This window comes from Motacilla alba, chromosome 1, assembly GCF_015832195.1.
Source record: "Motacilla alba alba isolate MOTALB_02 chromosome 1, Motacilla_alba_V1.0_pri, whole genome shotgun sequence".
NCBI lineage: Eukaryota > Metazoa > Chordata > Aves > Passeriformes > Motacillidae > Motacilla > Motacilla alba.
The window spans coordinates 59,053,408-59,077,935 of NC_052016.1; the positions used below are offsets into that span (position 1 = coordinate 59,053,408).

The 24,528-nt window shown below is 38.5% G+C and overlaps 1 protein-coding gene across 4 annotated transcripts; it reads right to left on the reverse strand.

Moving 5' to 3' along the window:
• Positions 1-369: 369 nt before the first annotated feature.
• On the reverse strand, positions 370-18,477 carry SPART (spartin). 4 transcript variants are annotated; one of them, XM_038145381.1, is made up of 10 exons: positions 18,395-18,477; positions 11,913-12,748; positions 10,575-10,772; positions 9,472-9,576; positions 7,582-7,711; positions 6,624-6,818; positions 5,464-5,622; positions 5,296-5,386; positions 4,262-4,322; positions 370-2,579 (listed from the first exon to the last, which is right to left on the reverse strand). In XM_038145381.1, the coding sequence occupies exons 2-9, from the start codon at positions 12,744-12,746 to the stop codon at positions 4,262-4,264; spliced, it is 1,773 nt and encodes a 590-aa protein (XP_038001309.1). In that variant the 5' UTR covers positions 12,747-12,748; positions 18,395-18,477; the 3' UTR covers positions 370-2,579. The 4 variants fall into 4 exon arrangements, with proteins under 4 accessions (XP_038001309.1, XP_038001279.1, XP_038001287.1 ...); XM_038145351.1 differs by lacking the exon at positions 4,262-4,322; XM_038145359.1 differs by lacking the exons at positions 4,262-4,322; positions 18,395-18,477 and adding an exon at positions 18,173-18,296.
• Positions 18,478-24,528: the final 6,051 nt, after the last annotated feature.

A 24,528-nucleotide genomic window follows, 5' to 3' on the forward strand; every position in this document is an offset into this window, starting at 1 on the left:
GAATGCCTTTGGAAATCACGTAGTAGCTCATACACTACACGGCTTAGTAAAATTTCTAGGACTGCCGTGTATCAAAAGATGTTCAAAGAAACAAAACCAAACTGTGAATAGAAAGCAAACCTAAGACATGAGGTTTGGGGAGTTTAATATATAAAAGGGAGAGCTGAGATAAGGCAGTAAATGTGAGAAGGCTGTTGTGTACGGTAGAAGAATGGAGGAGAAGCCTATGGAGTTGCTACCCTGGGCCTAAGAAGTGGCAGGTAAAGCGAGGTAAGTTCAAGCATCATACTATCAGCTGGGAAAATTAACTAATCTTTGGAACAATGTAAAAGGGAAGATCATGGATATATCACATTACAAACTGTAAAATGGGGTAGGCATCATTCAAAAAATAGTTTTAATCCATTTTGAAAGACATACACATGAACAGCAGGTTAAGCAGGACAGCACTACCTGATACTGATGGCATTTAAATATTGTTTTTCCTCAGTGTACTCCAGTGTGGTCTCTTGAAGACTATAACACCTTGATCTTAACTGTTGTTTTAATACAACTTTTTGTTTTGATGGTTTATAGATGAAACTGAAGGGTATGAGCTATATGCAAAACCTCGAAATGGGAGGGAGAAATAAGATACAAATACCTATATCGCTATTGTAAACACAGCTCATAACAACAAAAAATGCTTTTGCTAGCGTTAAGTCTTCAGCAATCTTTAACTGGTTACACAAGCTGGCAGGTGGCAGACTATAGTAACAGAAATTGTTGCAGTGTACTTTGGATGGAACTTACTAGTTTTAAATATTTAAGCTCTAGTTGATGAGCTTGTTTATACAGTATATATACCCCAAAACTGCTATTTTATTACTTCTGAAGAAGTCCTAGCTCTTCCACTTATGGATCCATATAGTAGCTTCATATCATAAAAAGGTCAAGCAGAGATTTTATCTTTATTTGTATAAATCAGTTACACTTCAAGTGGTTAGATCCTTTCTTTCACATTTCTCACCTTAAGCACACACCTGCAGTAGCTACCACAAAATATGCACCTATTCTAACAGACAGTAGTTGTTACTGTATTTTTTCAATCTTCTACAAATATCACTTGCCAACAACAATTTATAGTTATTTTCTCCACCTACATGAAATGGAGATAAGTTGTAAAGTTGTTGGCATTCTGTCTGTTGCAGGTCCAGCCAGTATTAGAACGTGCAGCAGCTTTAAAACTCAATAGTAAAGTGTTAAATAAGTAGCAGTGTCAAAGCATCTCAAGGATTTAACATCTTGAGTTATTTTATACTGTGCTACAAATGGGATGACAAATCTACACAGGAGTGTCTATTCTACACAACTCTTCATTAAAAGGGTTTGTCTTCATTGTCTTTTTCAACACTTCACACCCTTGTGCAACTATCAATTTAATCGAATAAAGATGATGACCACTAGAACTATTTGTTCAAACATTAGGAGTCTTCCATTAGGAGGTCATGATATATAATCTGAATCTTTCTGGATCAGTTGAAAAGTACCGAATGCATAGAATTTCCCAGTGCATCTAATATTTTCACAGAAAAATACTTTAACTTATGGAAAACCATACTTATTCTCTCTATATAAAAACCTAAATTTCAAAGAATCTTTGTATATTCCTTATGAAGTCAACTGAAAAATGCATTTTTCTAGACCTGTAAATACCCTCTTTTAGAAAAAAATGCTTGGTATCTTTGGTTTACTTATATGGTGGATGAGGGGAAAAAAAGGTTGAAAGGGAATGACTACCTAATTACCTGAGGTTCATCTTTCATTTCTCCTAACATGAACTTTGGGTAAGATCAGCTTTTTTGTAGGTGAAAAGAGAAATTCTCTGTGAAACAATGAAACACAATGCTTATTTCAGTAGTGCATATTAAAAAAGACAAGGCTTGATTAGTAAAACTAATTCTTAAGGACAGTTATAAAGCCAAAACTGGTAGTTTTACTTATTCCAGAATTAGCAATCCTACTCTTACTGTATCACCACCTTCTTTATAAATATAAAGTGTTAAAAAAATATTCACAATAGTATTTCTATATTAATCTATTATTCCATATATTATTTTGAAAAAGTGCTTAAAGACGCAAGTATATGAACTGCAAACTCATATCCTTCCAGTTGCCTAAAGCACTGATCCAGTTGTTTAAACTCCTCGTTCTGTACTGAACAAGGAGGTGACAACTTTCATTTTTCCTCCTACAAATGCTCTTCCTACTTTTACATTTTCCTGTCAAATTAAGTAACAGTTGCTTGAAAAGTACAGTGTAACTTATGTTCAATGTCAGATGAGCAGTGTAGTTACTTCTAAATAGGAAGTTGAATCTCTAATGTAAGGCTCTGAGAAGTATTTAATTGCTTTCATTTTTTACCCTTCTTCTCATTATCCAATACTTTGTATTCATCTAGCACAGCATGGCCGGTTTCCTTTGCAGTTCTCTTTACAACAGATTTGATACCAATATTTTCAATGTTAAATGCTGTAACACCAACATTGATTGCAGAATTCATAGCGTTGTCTGTAGCATGACCAGCATCCTCTCCATACCTAAGGAAAGAGAGCAGTTTTGTGGATTTGTATACTTAATATTTTAATCTTCAGTGGAATTCTTTTGAGAGCCAAAATTCAGGCATTAACAAGAAAAAATAATAAGCACAGTGCTCAAATGTCTAAAGAATAAAATTAGAATTTACAAAGCTATTTGAATAAAGGCTGCTCCTCTATCAGATCAATTGCTCTTTGAAAATACCAATATGCTTCTACTCTTTTTCTTCAAGAACGCTTCCAGTCTTTCTTCCTTTTTCCCCTCTAATTTTGAAGAGTAAAAGACCTATTTATAGAATGGTAAGAAGGGAGGGGAGAGAAGTTTTGTGCAATCACTAAAGGTTCTTCTTCACCTTAGTTCTTAGGTAAAATTCCTACATACTCTATATAGAAAGCCAACTATATCCCGGGCTGCATCCAAAGCAGCACGGCCGGCAGGCGATTCTGCCCCTCTCCTCTTCTCTTCTGAGACCCCCACCTGGAGTGCTGCATCATACAGAACTCCAAAAGGGTCAACAAAACTATCTTGAGGACACAATGAAAATTATGAAGCAATAAAAACCTTTAGTCTCTCCCGTGGGCTGTGAGTCCAGCTTCTTTGTGCTTTAGTAGCAAGTTGGCAGTCTCAGACTAAGGACTCAATTGAGCACAGAGAGCACAATGAAGGAGGACAAGAGTACAGTGAGAGCAATAATTCCAACTGTTCTGGGTAGCCAGACATTTCTCCAGAGAGCACTGCAGTCAGACAAACCAGGGCAAAGGGAAGTATTCCTGGCAGCATCTGAATCCCAGCAGTCAGCAGAGTTACTTTTTCCCTGTTTAACAAGAGGTTTTTTGAGGATCTCAAGATAGAGAGAATATAAAAGAATCCAAAGAATATCAAAGAATCCAAAAATCTATACTATATCAGTACAGCAGCCTGAGCTGTGTGGCCAGAACTAACAATGGGGCCGAATAAATAGAATTAGTGGGGTTTTTGTTTTGCCTTTAATTCTCTGATAGAGGAACAGCCTTGAATAATCAACATTGGATTTGCAGGTGAGAGAATTAATCTCACAGCAGAAGTATCTGTCAGTTTGATTAGTCTGTTAATTCAATTCTTTTCACATCAGGAACATCATAAGCCAATATAGTATCAGTAAAATAAGTAACCTCATTTAAAGTAGGATTGTAGCTTATCCAGTACAGTAAGAGTAACAACTTCCTAATGTCTGATAACTAATTTTTTAGTTTGCCTGCCTGAAGTGCATAATTTTTAATTATTTAAAAAAAAATCGTGCAGATATATACACTGCATCTATTTAAATAGTTTTAAAACATGGTAGTGGCATGGCACTTTGACAAACACATTACTTCTGAAGCTACGTTTTCTCCCCCATTCTAATCAACACGCATATGATGAGCATCTCTTTAAAATTCCATCCACAAGGGTACTGCAGCTAAATTTTAGCTATTTTTTCTTTATTTAGAGACACTGATGGTGCTCCTTTAGCTTTGTTTCTATTAAGTGGAATTTAGCTCATTCACTGGTATTTTGAGTGGCAGACATCTTTGTCACTGAAACAAAAAACCAGCTTACAGAACGGTGATTATGTAAAATTTTAATCTAATTATAAGGATAGATTTTAAAGATTCCATATCAAATATTTTCAATCATATTGCAGTTAGCTACAACAGGTAGTTACTTATTGTTTTTCACTCTTAGTGTCTGTTGTCTGCTGATCTCCATATTTCCTATATTTGTATCTAAAACAAAAACATCAATGTGAATTTATGTGAAATGAGTACTAGTACAATTTCTCTTGACATTCCTACTGCAAACAAATGTTAGCAATAAACCACAGCTGACTAGAACTTCGCTATTTAGCCTCCTATTTGAAATGCATCACAACACAACCCTGAATGCCAATCTGCTTAATACTGTATGCTGATGTTTATCTTGTTACCATTGGCTTGTAGCCTGTATGCACTTTCAGTCTTTTGCTACACTTATCACCAATTCCATTTAAATTGCTTGCTTCTGCTTACTCTTCACTTTCCATAAAATCTACTGCCCTTTTTGTGAGGGGTTCATTTAATGTCTCACAGTTATTTTAATATATTCCATTATTCTCCACAGCATATTCCAGTACATGCATACAGCTTTCATCTTCCCATCAACTTAGTATCATCATCTTAATCCCCAATGTTATTGTCCTCTTCCCCCACTATCTTCTTCTAAGAACATCTTTATTCTGCAAGCAAGGCTGTTCTATTATTGCTATATATGCCTTAGATTTCGTTACAAAATTTTATTTTTTGTACTGCCTTGCTTTAGCCAAACCTGCTGATAGACAAGGTTCTTTTATTTTTCACAAATTTAGCTAAATTTGCATAAATTCAAGATTAGAGCTCTGAAGTTTAAACCAGTAATTTTTTTCATAATGATATTATACAATAGAGCAAAGATATAAATATGAACATTATTTGTAAGACAGCCTGAAGCTGTAATACTTCTACAAAGAACTAAAAAAATACTTCCTACAATAATTTACTCATTTCAGATTTTTGCATACAAGAGATGCTCATTACTGTGCACCACCATATCATGTGCTACCTAATTACAGCAAAGGAGGCATTTCAATTAGCTTCCCTGCACTTTCATAAGCTTTTTTTTGCCAGTATTCAGAGGCAATAACAGTGTGCTACAGAAGATGAAAACAATAAAAACATAACTTACTTGTATTTGACCGTTTTTACAGTCTCAGTTGAAACACTTTTAGCAATGCACTTCGCTGCACTTTCTAAACCTTGCCACACTGTTGAAAACCCTGTAGAAACAATCAGCTTATTTGAGTTCATACCATTAAAAATATGTCATTAAAGAAGTGTAAGGAATTTTTATTACCTTGAACTCCACTTGCTGCTACAACCAGAGCACCATCAAAAGTAGATTTTCCATCTTTATCTTTCTTTAGGGATTCTGGAACTAATTTGCTGCCATGCTTCTTCACGTGTGGAGCCAGCTCCTTTCCAACACAGCTCGCTATAGAACACACCCCTTCAACTACCGTAAAACAATAGTATGCAGGTTATTTAGTGAGAACATAGAACATCCTTCTTTAAAAATCTTTAATAATAATTAACAGGAAGTTTCAGTGAAGTTTTGAGTGAAGTTTCTATTTAAATATGCTTATATGAAAGACAGACTTTAATCCACATGTAAGTGCCCAACTGATACAAAGCAACTTTATTTTTCAGGTTCTACACAGCTGCAAATCCTAAGAAACAAGTAAGGTTGGCCTTATGAATAAGAAGTACCTTAAAAGACATACATACACATCTCACACTCAAATTTCAAGAAACTGTTTCCACTGCTTTGTTATCTCTAATTAGCAGATAGAGAACAAGCTGCTGCTTTCCTGACTTGTCTTCTGTAGAAGTCTTTCTTACAAGCATTTCAGCTCTTCAAAGTAGTTCTAAGATCAGCACAATTTACTTTTAAACTTGGATGAGTCCCTAGGCAGTAAATATAAACATTAGGCAGTAAATATAAACATTATATGCAAATAAATACCAAAATTAAGTTACTGTGAGCTTTTAGGGTTTCCAGGCACCTCTGAATACCAGGCCATTTCTATTTTGATATTTATACATAGTCAGATAGACTTGTTTCAGGTGTGCATGTTTAAAAATATGCACGCACACATTCTCTTGTTACTGTATGTTAGTAACCAGTGAGAGTAGAGGTTTAAAAAATATGGTTATCAACTTAAAAAAGAGACAACTTTCTGAATTAACTGCCTAAAACTTTCAAAAGCATATCAAACTTAAGACTATACAGACTATTCTTTTAGGAAAGAAAAGGATGTCTAAAGGCCAAGTAGTATGTACTAGTCTTAAAGCATATCTCCTGCAGGAGCTAACTAGGCACAAACTACTGATCTCTGAATTTTATCAAGTCAGTAACTCCTCTAGTTTACTGGCTAGAGAAACCAGCTTGCATTTTACAAAGTTTTTATTATTTAAGGCAAAAATATAATATTCTATGAGATAGAAATTTTTTACCTAAGAATTGGCTGACTTTCACAGCTCCTCCAGTAGCCTGTTTTGCTACGTGAAGTCCCTTTGCTACAGTTGGGTTGACTTCCACAGGCTTTTCTTCTGGTTGTATGTGCTCTCGCAGTTTAGAAGCTCCTTTGTGAATAGCTTTACCTGTGTATTCTGCTCCTTTCATTAGGCCCCAGCTTACCCAAGATGCACCTTCAAGGCAAAAATTGTTTTTCTTAGCATGTACAATTTTATGGACTGTGATTCCTTCCGCTATCCCTCCTCTGCAAAACAGGCTTGTTTAGAAACATTCCTGGTTACAGTCAACAATTATATTGTCCCCTGAACAGGCCAGTACAGAAGTCCTGCGGTAATTTCTACACCTATACCACCTTTTTACATTCATTTTATTTAATACAGCCAGCCCACATCCAAATATCAGCCTAATACAGATACTCAGTTTTTTTAATGGACATGCAAGCACCAGCTGAATCAGAAATGATAAAACTGCACATCTCAGTGCTATTAGTACTCAGGAAAACATACAAACTGAACTCTCTAGCCCTCCTTGCAGATTCACATACAATCAGCTGTTGGTCATCACTATATTCCAAAGGAAAAAACCCACATGTTTATCTGCAGAAATCAACACAGATGCCTGCTGTAATATGTGTTCATACAGGGGTAAAACTGTTCTGTCACAGTGGTTTGAGTCCCAGCAGGTGATATTCTAATAGAGTCAAATGAGGAGCCAAACTCATTTGCAATGAACAAATTGTTGGCAATGGATTGATATTCTGCATGGTTTTTATAAAGCTCATCAAGGCATCCTTTAGAGGATCAACACTGGAACTAGTGAACAACCACTTCTGCTCACTCCACTCCTATCAGCACCCATGCATTTAGGTGAAAATACTGTTTAAATGTCACTAACATTGGTTTCTATTCAACACAAGTCCCCTTATTACAGCTGTACCTGTCAAGATTCCATGGGCAACTTTCTCACTCCATTCTGGTAACTCTTTCTGATCTTCTGCTTCTTCAGGTTGTGGCTGGATATGTACAGTCTGAGGCAGGTGAATTGCATCACTAGAGGCTTCAGAAGGCTGAGAAGTGAAAGCAAACATCTGAGCATCTACTTTGCAACATATCATCAGTATTTCAGGTTTAGATCATACACATCCACTGTCAAATACTACTAAAGTTGTGCATGCCTTGGGTAAGTGTACAGAAGCTCAAGCTAAATTTAACACTCAATTACTTTTTCCACAAAAATTCTAGATATCCAAAAAAGCTTATCAGGCAGGTCAGCTTTTTTGTACACTTTTTTCATCCAGCTACAATGAAAAGGTTTGCTTGCCAATGCAGCCATATGGTCAAATAACTAAGCAGGGAAAATTTACACTACTAGTTTACCAGCAAAATAGGTAAGAGATTGAACATCTCTCATTTTTATCTTCTCAGACAGAAGTCAACTCTGTTGTTATTCAGCATGGGAACCGCAGTCTTTGGTTAGAGAATCTAACCAGCTACACTAAAAGAATGCAGCTGTTGAGGTTGTTTTGCTCCTCATTCTTTCCTCCCAAATTCAAAAATAAAGGAGATTATTCATGCTGTGTGCTGTTGCTGCTTTTTCAGACTGGCACAGCCAAGGAAAACATCAAACTGTGCACAATACTGATTCCTATTTAAGGCTGGGTGGACAGGTTCTTTGTTACTTCATGTCAAATTCTACTGTTTCTGGAATAGGTATTAATCATTAAAACACAGCAACCACTAGCACAGGCTGCTTAGCGCTTCTAAAATGTGTAACATCACTTTACACAGTTCACAGACAATGTATAATTAAACTTTAATTACAGAAACCTAAAAAAAATTGTAATAGGGTTAAGTTTTTGCTAAGAGAACTTTTCCAATGTAAAAGTAAATAAGCCCCTCAAGCATTTCAAATATAGAAAGCACTGCTAGTGACAGAAAGAAAAAACATTTTTGTTTAGAAGAGTCTAAATGAGATCATTTATAGATTAAACCCAGAAGCAGATCAGAATACACAATACAGAACAGTATTTGCTATTACAGGGAATTCTTAAATTCCCCCAAAATATTTACTGGATATAGAGGCAGGGTATTTGCACATGTTGAATGTTGTAGTAAAACCAACATTAACAGGAAAGAGTAGATGAAACCTTAGGAGGTTGCTATCCAGAAGGTTAACAATGTATCACTGACGTGTACTACATCATCATTTACTGCTTGACAGCAATGTGAAATCTTGGTGTTCAAGAAATGTCTTCAGCATGTGACCAAAACACTCTGTGGGCTGAGCAGGAGAAATTACCTCAATGAACAGCTATAGGTAAAAAATAAAAAAAAAACTATTAAAAAACCCAAACTATGTTCCAGATGTAATTTACTTATGCCACAGGTTGGGGCACTATAAAGAAAACCAGTCAATAAGACTTCTAAGATCTACCCTAAGGAGAAAAAAGGGATTCTCTAATAAGACAGGGGACTCAGTATTGTAAGTATATTAAATATAGTTGTCAATTAGATCCTCATGATTACTATGTAAAACAGACACATTAAATGGCCATCAGACTAGGCTTTGGAATACTTGTGCTATATCACAGTTTTTAAGACTTCAGAAATACGCTGATTTGAAAAGTGGCAGGCTGCAGTAACAGAAGTGTTTGACAAGAAACCAAACAACAACACAAAAAAGCCATCCAACAAAAAATAACCACAGGACACAGCATATACAGCTGCTGTCAATCAAATCAGCAATTTGAACATGCATTTCTGTGACTCTCTTTTTTTTTTTTTTTTTTTTTTTAACTATAGGATTTTGGAATGTCCTGGGATTTACCTGGACTTTGTGGCCAGACCTCTGTTTAAATTTATCTTCAAAATGTACTCTCATAGTTGCTGGGAGCTCTGAAGGTAACCCTACTCTCTCATGGGATCCTGGCACCTGTGACATTGCATCAGGGAACATTAACAAAAACACAAAGTTTTAGGAAAATATGGAACTAATAAGGTATCCAATTTGAACTACTTCTACGGAGGAAAAATGACAGAATTTTATCTAGTGAGTGAATATCACATAAAAGAGGAAAGTACTACAAATTTAAGTAAAAGTTAGTGGCCTCCTGTGCTAGTGAAATTCCCTGGTGAGTTCAGCAGGATTTACACCATAACAGAACTCCGCCCTTGTGGGATGCTCCAAACTGGTCCTTCATCATCAATGAATTCAACTTTTGGTGAATCAACAGTATTCTTGCATGAAAAGATTTAATCATGCTATAATCTTTTAAGTAGTTATTGATCACCACTCTTCCTGAAATGATGCTCCAGGACTCTTACAGTAATATTTTCCACTTTATTACAAATCACTGAATTTTAGTGCACATTTTTTAGACTATTGTTGTGGCGTTTTTTTGTTTTCTCTACCTGTCAACATCTTACTGCAATAAGGCACCAGATTTATCTACTTCGAGATCCCATTGGAAGGCAGATTTCTGATGTACATACTATTTTCACAGATCTTCTCTGAAGTGGCTTAACATTTTTGAATTGTAAACATGTTTGGGCGTGATATTCCAAGAATGCCATCACCAAAACTATGCAGACAGTTATGTGCATGTACACATAAGGAAAAGCAGCTTTCTCCTGAACACATAATTTCATTTTGGATCCTATGTTCTCTTTCGGAAAAATAAAGAAAATATAAAAAATGGTCTCAAACTCCATTCTGTGCTTACAATTTAGTATTTTAAAATTTCTGTTGTCTCATCTCATAGGACCTACAGTTTCATTACAGTGCTGCTTTATCATGGCTACTTTATCTATTTCTCACAGATGAGCTTACGACCAAGACAAAAATCTGTCATTTTACACAACTAAATGTAAATGTGAGAATATATTGATGATTTTCTTTATTAGCTTGTAACAGACTGCCCAGAAATTTACCTGGATTCGTAGGTCAGACATCTGTTTCAACAGATCCTCAAACAGCTCTCTGTCAGATGCTGGAAGTTCTGAAGACAGCACTACTCCCACGTAGGACCCTGGTATCTGGGACATTGTGTCGGGGAACATGTATACCCCAGTATTGCAGCACAGAACAGGAGACTGGGTACACATCAGAGGATACAACCAGTCACAAACCTAGGAAAAACAAATACATAGAATCAAAGGATGCTTTTAAAAAGAAGGATAGGCAGAACATACTGATACACACCATAAACTTGATTTTCCATAAAGTTTATAGTGGAATCTTCTAGTGAAAGGTTCCCTGCTGATGACAGCCAGGATGGAATTAAATTATCTTTATAGTCCTTTCCAACTCAAGCTGTTTTATGATTCTGTGATGAAAAATAAAAAGCCTTACACCATCTTGAAAAAAAGAAAAACAATCCCCATGTGATTCTGGAACTATCACTCTTGATTAGTTCTGACACTCTAATATAGAGAAAATACTAATTTCCACAGGACTAGAATTCAGGCAGGTACTCTCTTAACTGAGGTCTCGTCTTGAGGTCCAAATGAAAAGAACTGCCAAACAAGTCAGGATTCCCAGCACCTCTACCACTCTGGAGATCCCAGGACAGGTTAATATGACAGGACAAATAGAAATGCATGGCTGTCACTGGCCTACTATTGAAGACACCTAACATGAGTGGACCTGAACCAGCAGACCCCAAATCAGGATCCAGCAGACCCCAAACCAGCCAATCTTAGCTGTAACAAGAAGATCCAAAGTCAGAATCCAGACCAGAAATACTATGTGTTCATTACAGAACATGCCCACATGGAGCAAGTAAGGACTGAAAAAGTACAAATAATGCATCTTTTTTTATTTGTAGTTCTGAGTCTGGCCCTCAAATTTCAAATTATCAGTTGTTGTAACTGCAATACCTTATCACTAATAGAGAATGAAGTGGGTAGCACCTAACCCCATTTTATCCTAATTTGTTACAACAGGCGAATCAAAATGTCTTCTCTACGTGGCAAAATAAGTCAATTTTATGAAATGGAAAGACATGTTAAGTCAAGTCCTTTACATACTGGAATTCACCAGAACAGTGAGCACTTGAAAACCTTGGGAAGACACAGAGGTGCTTTTCACAGAAAAGAGTCGTAAAAGTGTGTACCTGCAGAAAACCATTTCTGCAACACCTTAACATCCTTGGTTTTATCACAGGGATATTTAGGCTCACAAGAGCAAGAACCTAAGAAGATTGCCTGTTAGAGTTTTATGACAGTTCTTGAAATTTTAGTTAAAGGAGAAAATTATTTTGCTGTTACCTGAAGAAACGCAGGTGGACGATTCCGAGCAGCTTCACTATCTGTATCCAAGAACTTCACGATGCGCAGATATCCAGGATATGAAGGAGCACTAACCTGCCCATCAGGAGTCACAAAAAATATCTGTACTCCTTGGGGAATCAAGATCAGCTCATCTGCATCCACTCCCAGGTTTTCCAGGGGAGGCGGCTGAGCACATTTGTTGTTGTAGTAGTCCTCACTGACAGAAGAAAACTCCCCAGAGTCTGTGCCATAGGACACAGTAAAGTGGCCATTGGTAGCCTGAGGAGTATAGGCAGGAGGTGCTTCATTTGGCAGACAAAGAGGTTTTGCAGATGATGGACTCATGGCTGGAATTTGCCCCTGACTCACAGCTGCAACACTTCCATCTGCTGCAGGCAACTGATTTGGAACAAACAGAGAATTAGGGGGAGGGGGTCTTTCTGGCTTTTCTTTGGAAGGAATGGAGGGGTATAACTTGGGCACCCCAGGAGGGGTATCCATCATAGCAGGAGATGCTTGTACTGGTGGGGTGTTTTGCTCTAGACTGCCGAGTCGAGCACGAACATTTTGCAGGGTCTCTCTCATCTTCTGTTGCATTTGCCTGGCAGACTCCCACTGGGACCCTACACACGCAGGACCCTCTGATGGAATGCTAAGTCCTTGAAGCAAGTGGTCAAGCCCTTGCTTATAGTAACTTCTTGCCTCTTCCTTCTGACCCAGTTCATCTGTATTCAGTCCTTTATTGATAAAAATAAAGGCTTTCCTGTATTCTTCATTAATGGCTTTAATGTTTGCATCTTCTTGCAAAACCGGATCCCGCAGTTGTTCCATTACTGCAAATTGGAATAAAAATCAATGAGAATACACAGAGAGAAAGCCAAACAATGTTTACCTTAGAATAAAATGTCTTCTTAATGAAGACCCTACTGCCTGTATTAGCAGAAATCTATCTAGTTGCTTGGTACAGTGTCTGATAAGTTATGGTTATCTCCTAATAACATTCAGATTCAGCTGACATGATTCCAAGACAGCAAGGAATCTGTAAACATCAAATCTAGTTACATCACAGATATTTATTTCTTAAAAGTTAAACATCAGAAGAACATGGACATGCCTGATACTAAATTTTTCATCTTCAAGATCCGTAGCAAACAAGAGGAATAAACAAATAACTTAAAAAAAAATCTAACTTTCGCAAAAATATCTCTAAGGTTTTAAAAAATTCAGTTACCATTTTGTCTATTTAAATAAAGGCTGAACTTACAAACAGTACATTTCCATTTGAATAATTTAAAAGAAAGCACTCAACATATTTTTAGATCTCGATCGACTAACATCAACAAACAAAACTGTGAAATACTTTGAAGAGTTAAAGCTGTGCTTTACAAAATAAAACATGGAATTACTTATTTCCTTTACAGTGTTTATAGTGTGAGAAAAGGCAATTGGTATTTTACAATCCTTGCTCCCCTGGTGACAAAAATTGGAAGTACCAACGTGTACAAAAGTTTGCAGGTTCTAGGTCTGTTTTGGAATGCATTCCTCAAACTGCCTGATGTATTTCAACTGAAGAGTGGAAAAGAATCCAGAAGGCTTGTTTGAATTCTAAAATGAGATAACTCATTGTTTTAACTGTACACAGATTGTTGGTGTACAACACAAACAGGAAATACAAATAATTAATTCCAATGAAAATTTGGGTTTGGTTTGGGTTCTTTTGCTGGCAGCCTTGAGAGACATTGTTAATTCAGGAAAATCAGGCAATTATACTAGAAAAGAATAACAATCGTGGGCAACAAAAATGGGATACTATATTAAATTAAAGAGCAGATATTTTCAAGCAAAACGGTGAAAGGGAGATGAAAGAAAGGAGACATCTGTCAATCACAATAATATTAAGCCACAGAAAACATGGGGGTAATTAAAATCCAAAGTGCAAAACTAAAAATACTTCCATTACATGGGCAGAAGCATTAACACCACCATACAGAGCATTGGTGAGAATTCACACAGTGAGCCACACTCAAAGAAGCTGTGCCAGAAGAGGAAGAGGTGAGCAGGTTTTTTTCCTGATGAATCAATCACTCTTCCTGTAGGTTTGGCTTACCAAGGCAATACAACAAAAGCTAAGAGATTGGATTAGTCTCTACAAATAAAATGGGTGAAAAGAAGAAAGTAAATAATAAATAATAAATAATTACTGAGAAAGAAAAAATAATTAAATCCAAACTTGTAATAAAATCCTGACATAGTGCCTACATTTAAGTTTACTTAATGTCTCTTCTTGTTTTAGACTATCAACAAACTAAAAAAAAAATAATCTGGAAAATATCCTTCCTCTACTCCAACAAAAACAGAGAAACTTAGGAAGTGCAGGTCATGAAAATATTTTAAAGAGGCAAAGAATACTTTGTTCTACTCCCACACTCCATTGGAAATGAAGACAGCATTTAGGTGACTGATGCATCTGCAGTCACACAACAGAAGTGCCATGTAATCTGGGAGGCATCTGTTTTTATGATGCCACAGAATCCAATTTCATGTAAAAGTCAAGGTGTGTGGTTTCAGTACAGTAACAGATACATAGCTCAGAATATAACAGGGCTACTTGAGAGGACACCCAATGGAGTGGGTCAGCAGCAGCTCAAACCACCAGGTTCACTGCCCATCATGTAGCAAATTTTGGGCTAGAGGAGAGTTTGCTGATTGACTGCAGTCACTTGTTGCCAAGAGAGTCAGCATCTTTAAGCTAAAGATCAACACTGCCTAAGTGTTTTAATCACCAAAGACATCACCTTTAGAAGTTAAAAGTATGCTCCTGACCGGCATAACAGCAAACAATTAAGAGTAAAAGCAATTGGAAAGAACGCCTTACAAGGTTGTGAATATAGCTGGATCCTTACAAAAAAACCTGATGACATCCAAACCAAATCACTGTGTGTCAACACTTGTATTTACTATTGAAAAATCCACTTTTCCTTTTAATTAGGATATGAAGATGAAAACCAATTAAACAGTAAAGACTCTGATTTGAGAACTTCAGAACTCTGATTTGAGAACTGTAGGTTCTTAAAACACAGAAAATGTTTAGAAGACTGAGAAGGAACGGACAAGTTTAATCTATCATCACCATTTACTTCTCTATTGAGCAAAACGTACTGGTTTAAGATTTTTAGTGCCTGTAGCCCCAAGCCTGTATAAAGTCCTTTCTCGAGGCTTGAAGTAAATTATTCATTTGTGTGAACATAACTGCATTACAAGTTCCCTTTGACCCATGTTTATTGATTTGTTTGTTTTTTTTTCTGGGTGAGGCAAATGCAGAGATACTTTACAGGTTTCAAATAATTCTTTTGCTAGTGATTGCTAGCATATAACAAGAAGAGACATCAAGTAAAATCCTAACTACATTTCAACTTAATATTTAATTCATTTACTCTTCACTGCATACTGTTGTCATACTGACAACAGCACTGTTCTCGCTAAAGCTCAGTCTTTAATGACACCAGAAAAGGTCTGTAAGGAAAGGGAGATGTCAGCACCATCACTGTCCACACAGCACTGGTGCATGGCAGAGCTAGAAAAGCTGGCTCAGGAACTCTGATTGTCTGAAAACATCCCAAGTTTGCAGTATATGTGCAGCATAGTCACCTCCAAATAATACATTTGGTTGGCAGAGCACTTGGAAATGGAGGAAGGACATCACAGTGGATTTCAAGCAAAACATGTGAGAACTAAAAGTCAGGCCAAAGAACTGAATTTCATTCTTTCTTAGTAATTTGTGGGAATCCAGGACATCCCTCTGGGTGCCCTGGATGGCCAGAGCCACTGGCAGGGGGCTCTGAGACCCTGGCATGCAGCCAAAGACACATGGGGTTTTGATCTTAGCCCGTGGAGCAAATTACCAACTCTGTATGAAGAATTACAAGCCACACACACAAGTTTAGGTATTGTAGTAGAAGTAGTCATGAAGTGAAAGGAAGGATTTTTGAGTGCTGTACAGGGGGGTTTTAAGCCTTGTACGCAGGGGTCCAAGTTTTGTACATGGGGGTCAGGAGATCTAAGATGGAGGGATTTGGGTGTGCCCTGTCCTCCTTCTTTCTCCTTCCTAACCTCCATGTCTTTGGTGATGTTGGCACTCACAGATTGGTTTAGAGTAGAAAGTCACCATTCAATATACATAATAGGCATTGGGGAAAAAGTATAAACATGTAACACGTAATGTATGATATAAAAGATGGCACCAGCCCCCTGGGAGGGCAGTGTGCCTTTGTCTGACCTGCTGAACGGGCCACAGCAGTTCAGGCGAAGAATCTTTTAGATAACCAACAATAAACAACCTTGAGAACGGACAACAGAGAACTACTGAGTCTTTCTTCGAAAGCACGGGTTGGAGGAGAGACTTTTCCATCTTTCAGGGTCACCCCAATCTGGGGGTGAAACCCAGCAGTAATTGATTATAACTAATATAAAAGAATGGATGGTATTAAATAAGCTTATCTAATTGCTCCATCACAACACAAGAATAAATATTCTCTGAAAGAGAACATTTAAACAGCAATCTGATCATATCCTTGTTCACTATTATTTTCAGTGTACAATCTTAATATAGCATTTAAGTGTCCTGTATGTTTTACTGTTTATCTGTATATGTTTTAATATTTCCTCCTGTAATATTTATTACAGGAGTAATCCACTCCTGTAAAATGCTGAATCTCATTTCCTCTGTTTTAAAGCTGTAATGAATAGGAAAATGTGTATTACAATACTGAGAGCACTGCTAGCTAATCTTTGGTCCTATGGCCTGTTCAGATCAGGCCAGATCTGTATAATTTAGTGTTAATTAAGATTTAGAGGAACTTTGTCTCAGAGAAAGCCAGTCCAAAACTGAGGCAAGAGCTAAAGGGCACTGTAGATAATCACAGATCAGTCGAGCACTTGAGCCCTTTTTCTTCTATCAGTACAGATATACTCTGTGGTTTTAAGTGACTTGACCAAGGAGGCTACAGTGCAACAATGAAACTTGAGTTTAATTTGATATTGTAAGCTACCATCTCACCCATCCTTCCTCAGAAGCAGGGAAGTCCTCTCCATTAAAAAGTAATGTATATTAACAGAAATAGAGGTGGATCTTACTGCTGGACTGTAAACATGAAGTCTAAGGCTTATTAAGAGGATTAAACAGCCTGATGACAGAGGCAGGATACACTTGCCAACTCACTATTTTTGAAGGAGAGTAGGGGAGGAAAATGCAAATCAAATTAAAAAAAAAAACAAACAAACTAAAACACCCGTAATCCAAGAGTTCTTCTTCAAACTTTTTCTCTCAGCCACCAACTAAGTACCATGCAACACGATTGTTTAAGCCTTATTTCTGTATGAAAAGAGCAAGTAAGAAAGAATTAGTAGCTTTCAAGAACTGAAAGAATTAAATGGTATCTAGAATATAAACTAACACAAGCCAGGTACTAGCTAAGAAATTTACCTCTTTATGCTTTTAGCTTATTTAAATTGTTTAAAGAAGCCTGTAAATTTTTCATTAAGTGGCGGCCTTTGCTTTAAAACTCCTAGTTTTAAAGCAAAGAAAAAAAAATTGTCATGCTAGATAATATCACAGACTAGACAACAGAAAGAGTTAGTGCTATTGAAGTAATTCTTCCTCTATAAATTACCAAATACTTCAGTAAACTGCCATCCTCTGACATTTCAACCAGCACTTTCTTCTCAGGCTGGTATCCTAGCGCCTACATTCACTCAGCCAGCACGTCTAATTTTCCTCATCTACTGCTGCTTTAAGATTATTTCTGCCCAAATAAAAGAGCTTCCTTCTTGACTCCTTGGTCTGCACCTCCATCACATGCTGTCACCACAGAGCCTTCAGGCCCCGGGTGCCTACTTGTCACTTCTCTAAAAGAGAAAGCGGAAAACCAGGAGGGCAGATAATACCCTTCATCTCGCAGCTGCGCTGCCCAGCACTGCCGTTTTTCACAGCACCGAAGTACAAAGAAATCGTACTACCATTCCAAAACATTGCAAGGTCGTCATGGAAAATTCAGTGTTATGTAAGCCTGCTATTTAATACTATTTCATTAGCTATGTGTGCCTGCCGGTTTCTGATCTCTACCAACGTTTTACCAGATTCAAGAAACTCAAAACGGTCTGACACGAATCCTTTAAAAACAAAACAAACAAGACAAAACAAAAGGAGCACCTTTCCGAAGTACTCTGACAAATAACCCCTCTAGACATTCATTACTCACCATCAGGGTCACCTCAACCAGCGCAGATCGCGGCTCTCCCCGCCTCTCCCTCCCACCACCGGCCCGCGGGGGCTCCCGGCTCTCCGGCGGCAACCTCACGGCGGCCGCCCGGCCTCGGCCCGCTCCGGTGCCTCCCCCCGCCCGCCCCGCTACAACCAGCAGCCCCCAGCTCCGCAGGGACCCCCGACAGCCCGGCAGGCCCCAGCCCCGCGCCCGTCTCACCGAGCCGGGAGCCTCCACAGCGCCGAGCCCTGCCACGCCTCGCCTGGCCTGGCCCGGCCCCGCCTGCGCCGCCGCCACCGCCCCCGCCCCGGTCAGGCGGCAGCGGGCGGGACTGAGGTGTCGCGGCTGTGGCGTCACCCGGCGCAGGCCGGCCTGAGCTTTATCAATTAATAAATAACGCTGAAGTGTGAAGTTTGTCCTGGCTTTGGTGTTATTTTTTTGGTTTTCTGTTTGTTCGTCTGTTTGTATTTTGGAGGGTTGCGTGTTTGTTTGTTTTGTGAGTTGGGGTTTTGTCGCTGTTTGTTTGTTTCGGGGTTTTTTTGGGGGGCTGAGGGTTAGAAGGCTACACAGAAGATTAAAAATGCAAAATTGGAAATGCGGAGTTAGAAAGCAGCGCGTCTCGTACCGTATCCCTACTTAAACTTCCTTTTTTTGGGGGGAGGGGGGCGTTTGTTTTGTGGGGTTTTTTTGGGGTTTTTTGTTTGTTTGTTTGTTTTTCTCTTTTTTAATGCTCCTGATGTTTGGGAGGAGGAACAGAGGGTCTGCATGTTGATTTCACTTCACTATAAAGTAATTTCGCTGAGAACATCACTTCTCTTGAAGATCACTTCTCTTTCGGCTTCTGGTTTCTGTGGCTCTCACCACCATCTACAATCGACACGTCAAAATGAAAAATAATGTATACCCCCAGTGATACCATGGGGGTTTTTTTTCCCTATTGTTTTTCAGTAGCTGAGTGGCTTTGCAATTTGTAAGGAATTGAGTTAGTAATTTAAATCTATTTATCTCTTCATCTTTTAATAAGAATCTGTAGCTCTAATTAGATGTACGTGTGTGTACAAAAGCACATATACCCAAATTCTAGTTATGCAGTCGGTATGAATATCCAAAAAATGGAAAAATAAGGCCCAAAAGCTATCATTCTGAAGCCTCCCCTTTCATGCCATGTTTTCACATTTCATTTTGACTGTTACTCTGATTTTGCCAAAGAGGCAGGCTACACTGAGCAAGGTTGTACTTCCAAAGGTGGCTGTCTCCAGATGAGACTTACCAGCCTGGGCAAGCTGGAGCTGGTTGCTGCCCTAAGTGCTGGGCTGTGGGAAGGGGTATCTGCATTTGTGCATGGGTGCTGTGAAAAAAAAGAAAAAGAAAATTATCTCACTAAACATCTAGCACTTGCCTTAGAACATGAACACTCATGTTTTCAGTCAAACTTCCAACTCTTCAGTGAAACAGCTGCTCAAATTACTGGATATGATCTGGCAGTATATTACTGATTTGCAGCTTGGATAATCAGTGCTAAAATTCTTCTGCACCTTTACTTCCAAATGGAAAATTTCTAGCCTGGTTACATCTATCAAAGGTGCATTCCATGGTGCGTGACTCGTTATCTGTGCTAGCTCTTCCTGTGAACTTGCTCTTCCTGAGAACTAGTTCTTCCTTCCAGAACTTGCTGGGTTCCAGCCCTGTTAAGGCCCTCTAACTTGCTTTCTCAGGTCCTGTGTGTGTGTACTGACTGTGTTCATCATTTAACACACTCAGGACCACAGACCATAAGAAATTCATAGTAAATACTGACTTTATGTAGTGGCAGCCCTGTCCAGACCTTTGGCAGATGGGTTTACCTCTAAGCTTCATTTAGCTCCAAAGTATCTCTGGAAATTTGTCACACATTTTGGTTTCTAGCATAACATTTTTCTAGGCATACTGTGTTCCAAACTTTTCACATGCCCAGTCTTCTGTCCTCCATTTCTGACAAGAAATGGAGAGCAACCTGAAAGAGAAAAAGCTGGCCACACATCGGGAGAGTTCCTCTTTCTGAACAGCAGTGATGATGAGAGACAAGCTGGCCACAAATCAGGGAGGGTTCCTCTTTCCAAACTGCAGTGAGGACAATATTTGCATGTGAAGCAGTGTGTGGACAGAGTGGAGAGGGCCCTAAACATTTGTTTAAGCAGATGGCAGGTTGCGCTCAGGTAACCAGATGTTACTGGATTATGTTATGCCTGTATACACAAAGCTTACAAGAAAATAAAAAACGTTTTTATAACAAAAAGTGACACTCTCTTTTGAAGCAGGGCTGCAAGACAATAGAAGGACATTTAAAGGTTTTTAACCATGCAGGGAGTACCTTTGCCAGCTTTGTTTTGTGGGAGCAGACCTTGCAAAGTCCAGAAGTTGATGAGGAGCACAGCAGTGTCAGAAGCAAGGGAGGGGTGAGCTGGACAGGTGAGTACCAAGACTGTGCTCTGAGCTGTTATAGGAACACTTGGGCACATGTGCCCTGACAGCCTTTCCTTTCACCAGATGCTGCTCTGCTGTATCACCCCCCACCTCACAGGGCAGCTTGTATCTCTTGTGAATTTATATGAGCCCCAGTACTTTTGCTTTAAGTCAGAATAAGACTGAGGGTTGAATTGCTACCATGACATGTTCCCTCCTACAGCTATAGAAATAAACTGCTTTTGCCTCACCTGACTCTGCAAGTTTTAAACTGTGTGGTTTTTCTGCAAGTATTCAACCTCATTTGTAAATGCTAATTCTGCTTATGGTAAGCTATATCTTTAGTGATTTCAATCTTAACATCCACTGTGGGCTTGCCTAATTTTTGTCTGCACTTTCATAAAAATAATTTCCCCCAAATATCTCCTTTTTATACTTTAATAATATAAAGTTCTATGCAAGCTAGGCAATATCTGTGAATATATCTGTATGAAGATTTATGGGCATGTATATATCTTTCTAAGCTACATAAGCATCACAAACAGTAAAATCATTTGAGGGATCTCAAACTGATCTGTAAATGCTAACAAACCTTGGGGGAGCGAGGCTGTGAGTAAAAATTATGTGAGAATTCTCCCAAGCCACTTAGTTGTATGCAAATAAATTTCATTGACTCGCACCAATTGCCAGTACAACTGGAACCTGGTTACATATCTGATGGGAATCAGGCTGCATAGACAGAGTGCTTTAAGTCAGCAGCCCCCGAATCACTGATACGGAAGCATGATAAATCACTGTTGTGTGGGTACAACTGAATATGTAATTATTCCACAGCTCCTAACAATAGTAAAAACTTCTGTGGTAGATGAATAGATTATGTCACTGTGATTGTTACCTTTTTTCTGACTTCAAACTCCAAAATGATTTGCAGAAAAATTATCCTGAGGCCAAGTGAGGAAATAAAAGCAATAACAGCTGTCTGACAAAGGTAATATTGCACCTTTTTGAAATTATGCCAGCCACTGACCTCAGACTGAACTGGCACTTTGCTAAGGTGCAAGAACACATCTTCAGCATCTCTGTGCAGTGTTGACAGCCTTGAGCTACAAGCGGGGATAATGCACTTAGAGAAGAAAAGTATGAAACATCTGGAAAGGCACCTACTTCCTGAGATGATCCCATCTGGGATGGCCAGTCCCAGAGGGTAGTGGAATAACCTGGCTGTTACCAGTACAGCCCTGGGAAGAAGGAGGCTCTAGTTCAAAGAAACAGATCCAGGTCCAGACATCATCTGTGCACTGCATTTGGCTGCTGCCATCTTCTGCAAGGTTTTTCCCTGCCTTTTGCTGGAAGCAATTATTTGCATGTGTGTAATCACTAAATGCTGTCTTCCAGTCTGTTGTATTCTTGTGTTGTACCTACAGAGCAAGCACAGAAAACCAATGCCATTTTATGGGACCCCAGATTTAACATTTCTGACTGTCAGAGATACTACAAACATGATCCTCAAGTTCAGCCTAAGGAAAATGTTTCTGGGAAGGGATCAATGTGCTCTTGGAGGGTCTGCTAATGGGGACAGCAGTGGGAGAATGAGAGAGACAGATGATGAACAAGCTTAAGTTGTCTGGGAGTTGTTTGTTTATTCAGCAATACCTAAAATGAGTTGACAGAAATGGTCAGAAGAGGAAATACCAGGGAAATACCTGGCTCTGTAAAGACTAGTGGTGACAAAGCTCTTCTCTTGGATGGATGGTTTATAGGTGCTGTGACAGACCACAGCAAAGCTGGGCACCACGAAACTCAAGTTATTCTCACACGTTGATACAATATTGAGATGCTGGTTGTTCAGTTCAGAAGAGGAATAAATTAAAATGCTCATGGAGTGACTATTTCATCATTCCCCCTTTGTGGCACTTGGAATAGTGGACACTTTATTAGATAGCAGCTATGTGTTTTCCAGAATGATGTGACATACTGTCAGACTGCACAAAGCAGCAGAGGTGTTGAAATATATTTCTTTCAGCACCAAAGTTGGAAAAGTATGCTGCTGTCAAAAAAGAGAGACTGCTGAGGGGCACTTTGCACTTCATAAGTGCAGGAGTGAAACTGTATGCAGCTAATAAATAATGCTGAATTATGGCTTTTATCCTAGGTTTCTTAGTTGTTGTTTTAGAGGTTTTTTGAAGGGGGTGGAAGGCTACAGAGGAGATTAAAAATGCAATATTGAAAGTGCAGAGTTAGAAAGCAGTGCATCTCATACTTAATCCATAATTAAATATATATTTTTAATACTCTTGATGTTTAGGAGAAACAGAGGTCTGCATATTGATAGCACTGAACAATAAATTATTTTCTCTGGGAACTTTAAAGGTAACTTCTCTTCTGTCTTCTGGTTCCTGTGGCTCACACCACCATCAGGCACTAATATGTCAAACTGAAAACTAATTATAGCACCAGTAAAATCAAGTGTTGTTTTTTCCATGTTATTTAATGTCCAAGTGGCTTTGCCTTTGTGATAACTTGAGTTAGTAATTTGATTACATGTAGTCTCATTGTCTTTTAATATGAAGCTGTAATTCTAATTAGCTGTGTGTGTGTGTGTGAGAGAGAGAGAGAGAGTGTGTGTGTGTGTGTGTGTGTGTACAAAAGCACATAAACTTTAAAAAATTATATTGGCAGAATTAGGGCCTTGTGATATACTGTATGTAACAAGATTTTGCTTGATGATCAAGATTTTGCTACAGATGATGTGGGGGAACATCTGTTTTCCTAATGATTTAGATGAGACAATCTGTAACCCTGCCCATGGAAGTTCTGGGTCATCTTCTTGTAGTCTCAGCTCTTCACAATTTGAAATTCAGACCTATCCCCTGTTGCTTAAATTAGAATGGGCCTGAGGGCTGTTATTTTGTAAATAACAGCAAGTTTTCTTGCATCTTCCTTTGATGAACCTGGTATTGGCCAGTTTTTAGACTAGAGAATTTTATGAACTGATCCTGTGCAGGCATATTTGTTATATTTTATGTCCTATTTGTCATGGTTATATGAAATACTAGATTAAAGACATCTGCTTATGTAGATTTCCTTTCCTCTTATGTTTAAGGTATGTCTGTCCTTGGATAAATTTCAAAATCTGGAGTCTCACTATCTGTGTGCTAGATGAAGCAGACTTTTTTTTTCCTCAGGTGGGAAGGGGGTAGCTTTCGCCACAGCTTTGTACTTAGAGGCTGTGTGTTTAACTAGTTGTCATATCTGTCCTGTAAGTACTTTCATTTTCCTCACCTAAGAAAAAGCATTGAAGGAGTTGCATATCTCTATTTGTTTTTGAAATACAAGCTCCTCAAACTGATGGGCAGGAGTTCAACCACAGTGATTGCAGTTAACCACTGAGTAAACCCAAACAGCAGTCTGGCTCTGCCCAAGTTTGGACATAATGCTCTGGATGAAATATGAAAATTCTTCTAGTTCACAAGTCTAGGTGCTGAGACTACCCATAGCCTTCTCAGTATCAGGATGAGTCTTGTGCACGTGTCTGCTGTCTCTTGGTCCTTTGGTTACCCAAAGAGGTGTTCAGAGGGATGCCTGGTGGATCAACATCTTGAGTGTGCAATGGTATTCGTCCCAAAGTGCCTCCATATGGCCATGGCAGAACTCAAACAGTACTGTGAGAATACTGAGGGTTCAGCTGACACTACATAAACACTTCCAAAACTACATAAACACTTCCAAACAGTTTATGGATCAATCATAACAAAATGGATATTTCTCAAACAGTGTTTTGTAGAAATGCTGATCTTTGGTAAATAAATCTTGAACTGGAAAATGGTACTGGACTTCGGTTTACATATGTGTGTTTTTAACTTTATTATTAAGTCCATTTTTCTGAAGGCATATATAAACCTTTGAAAAAT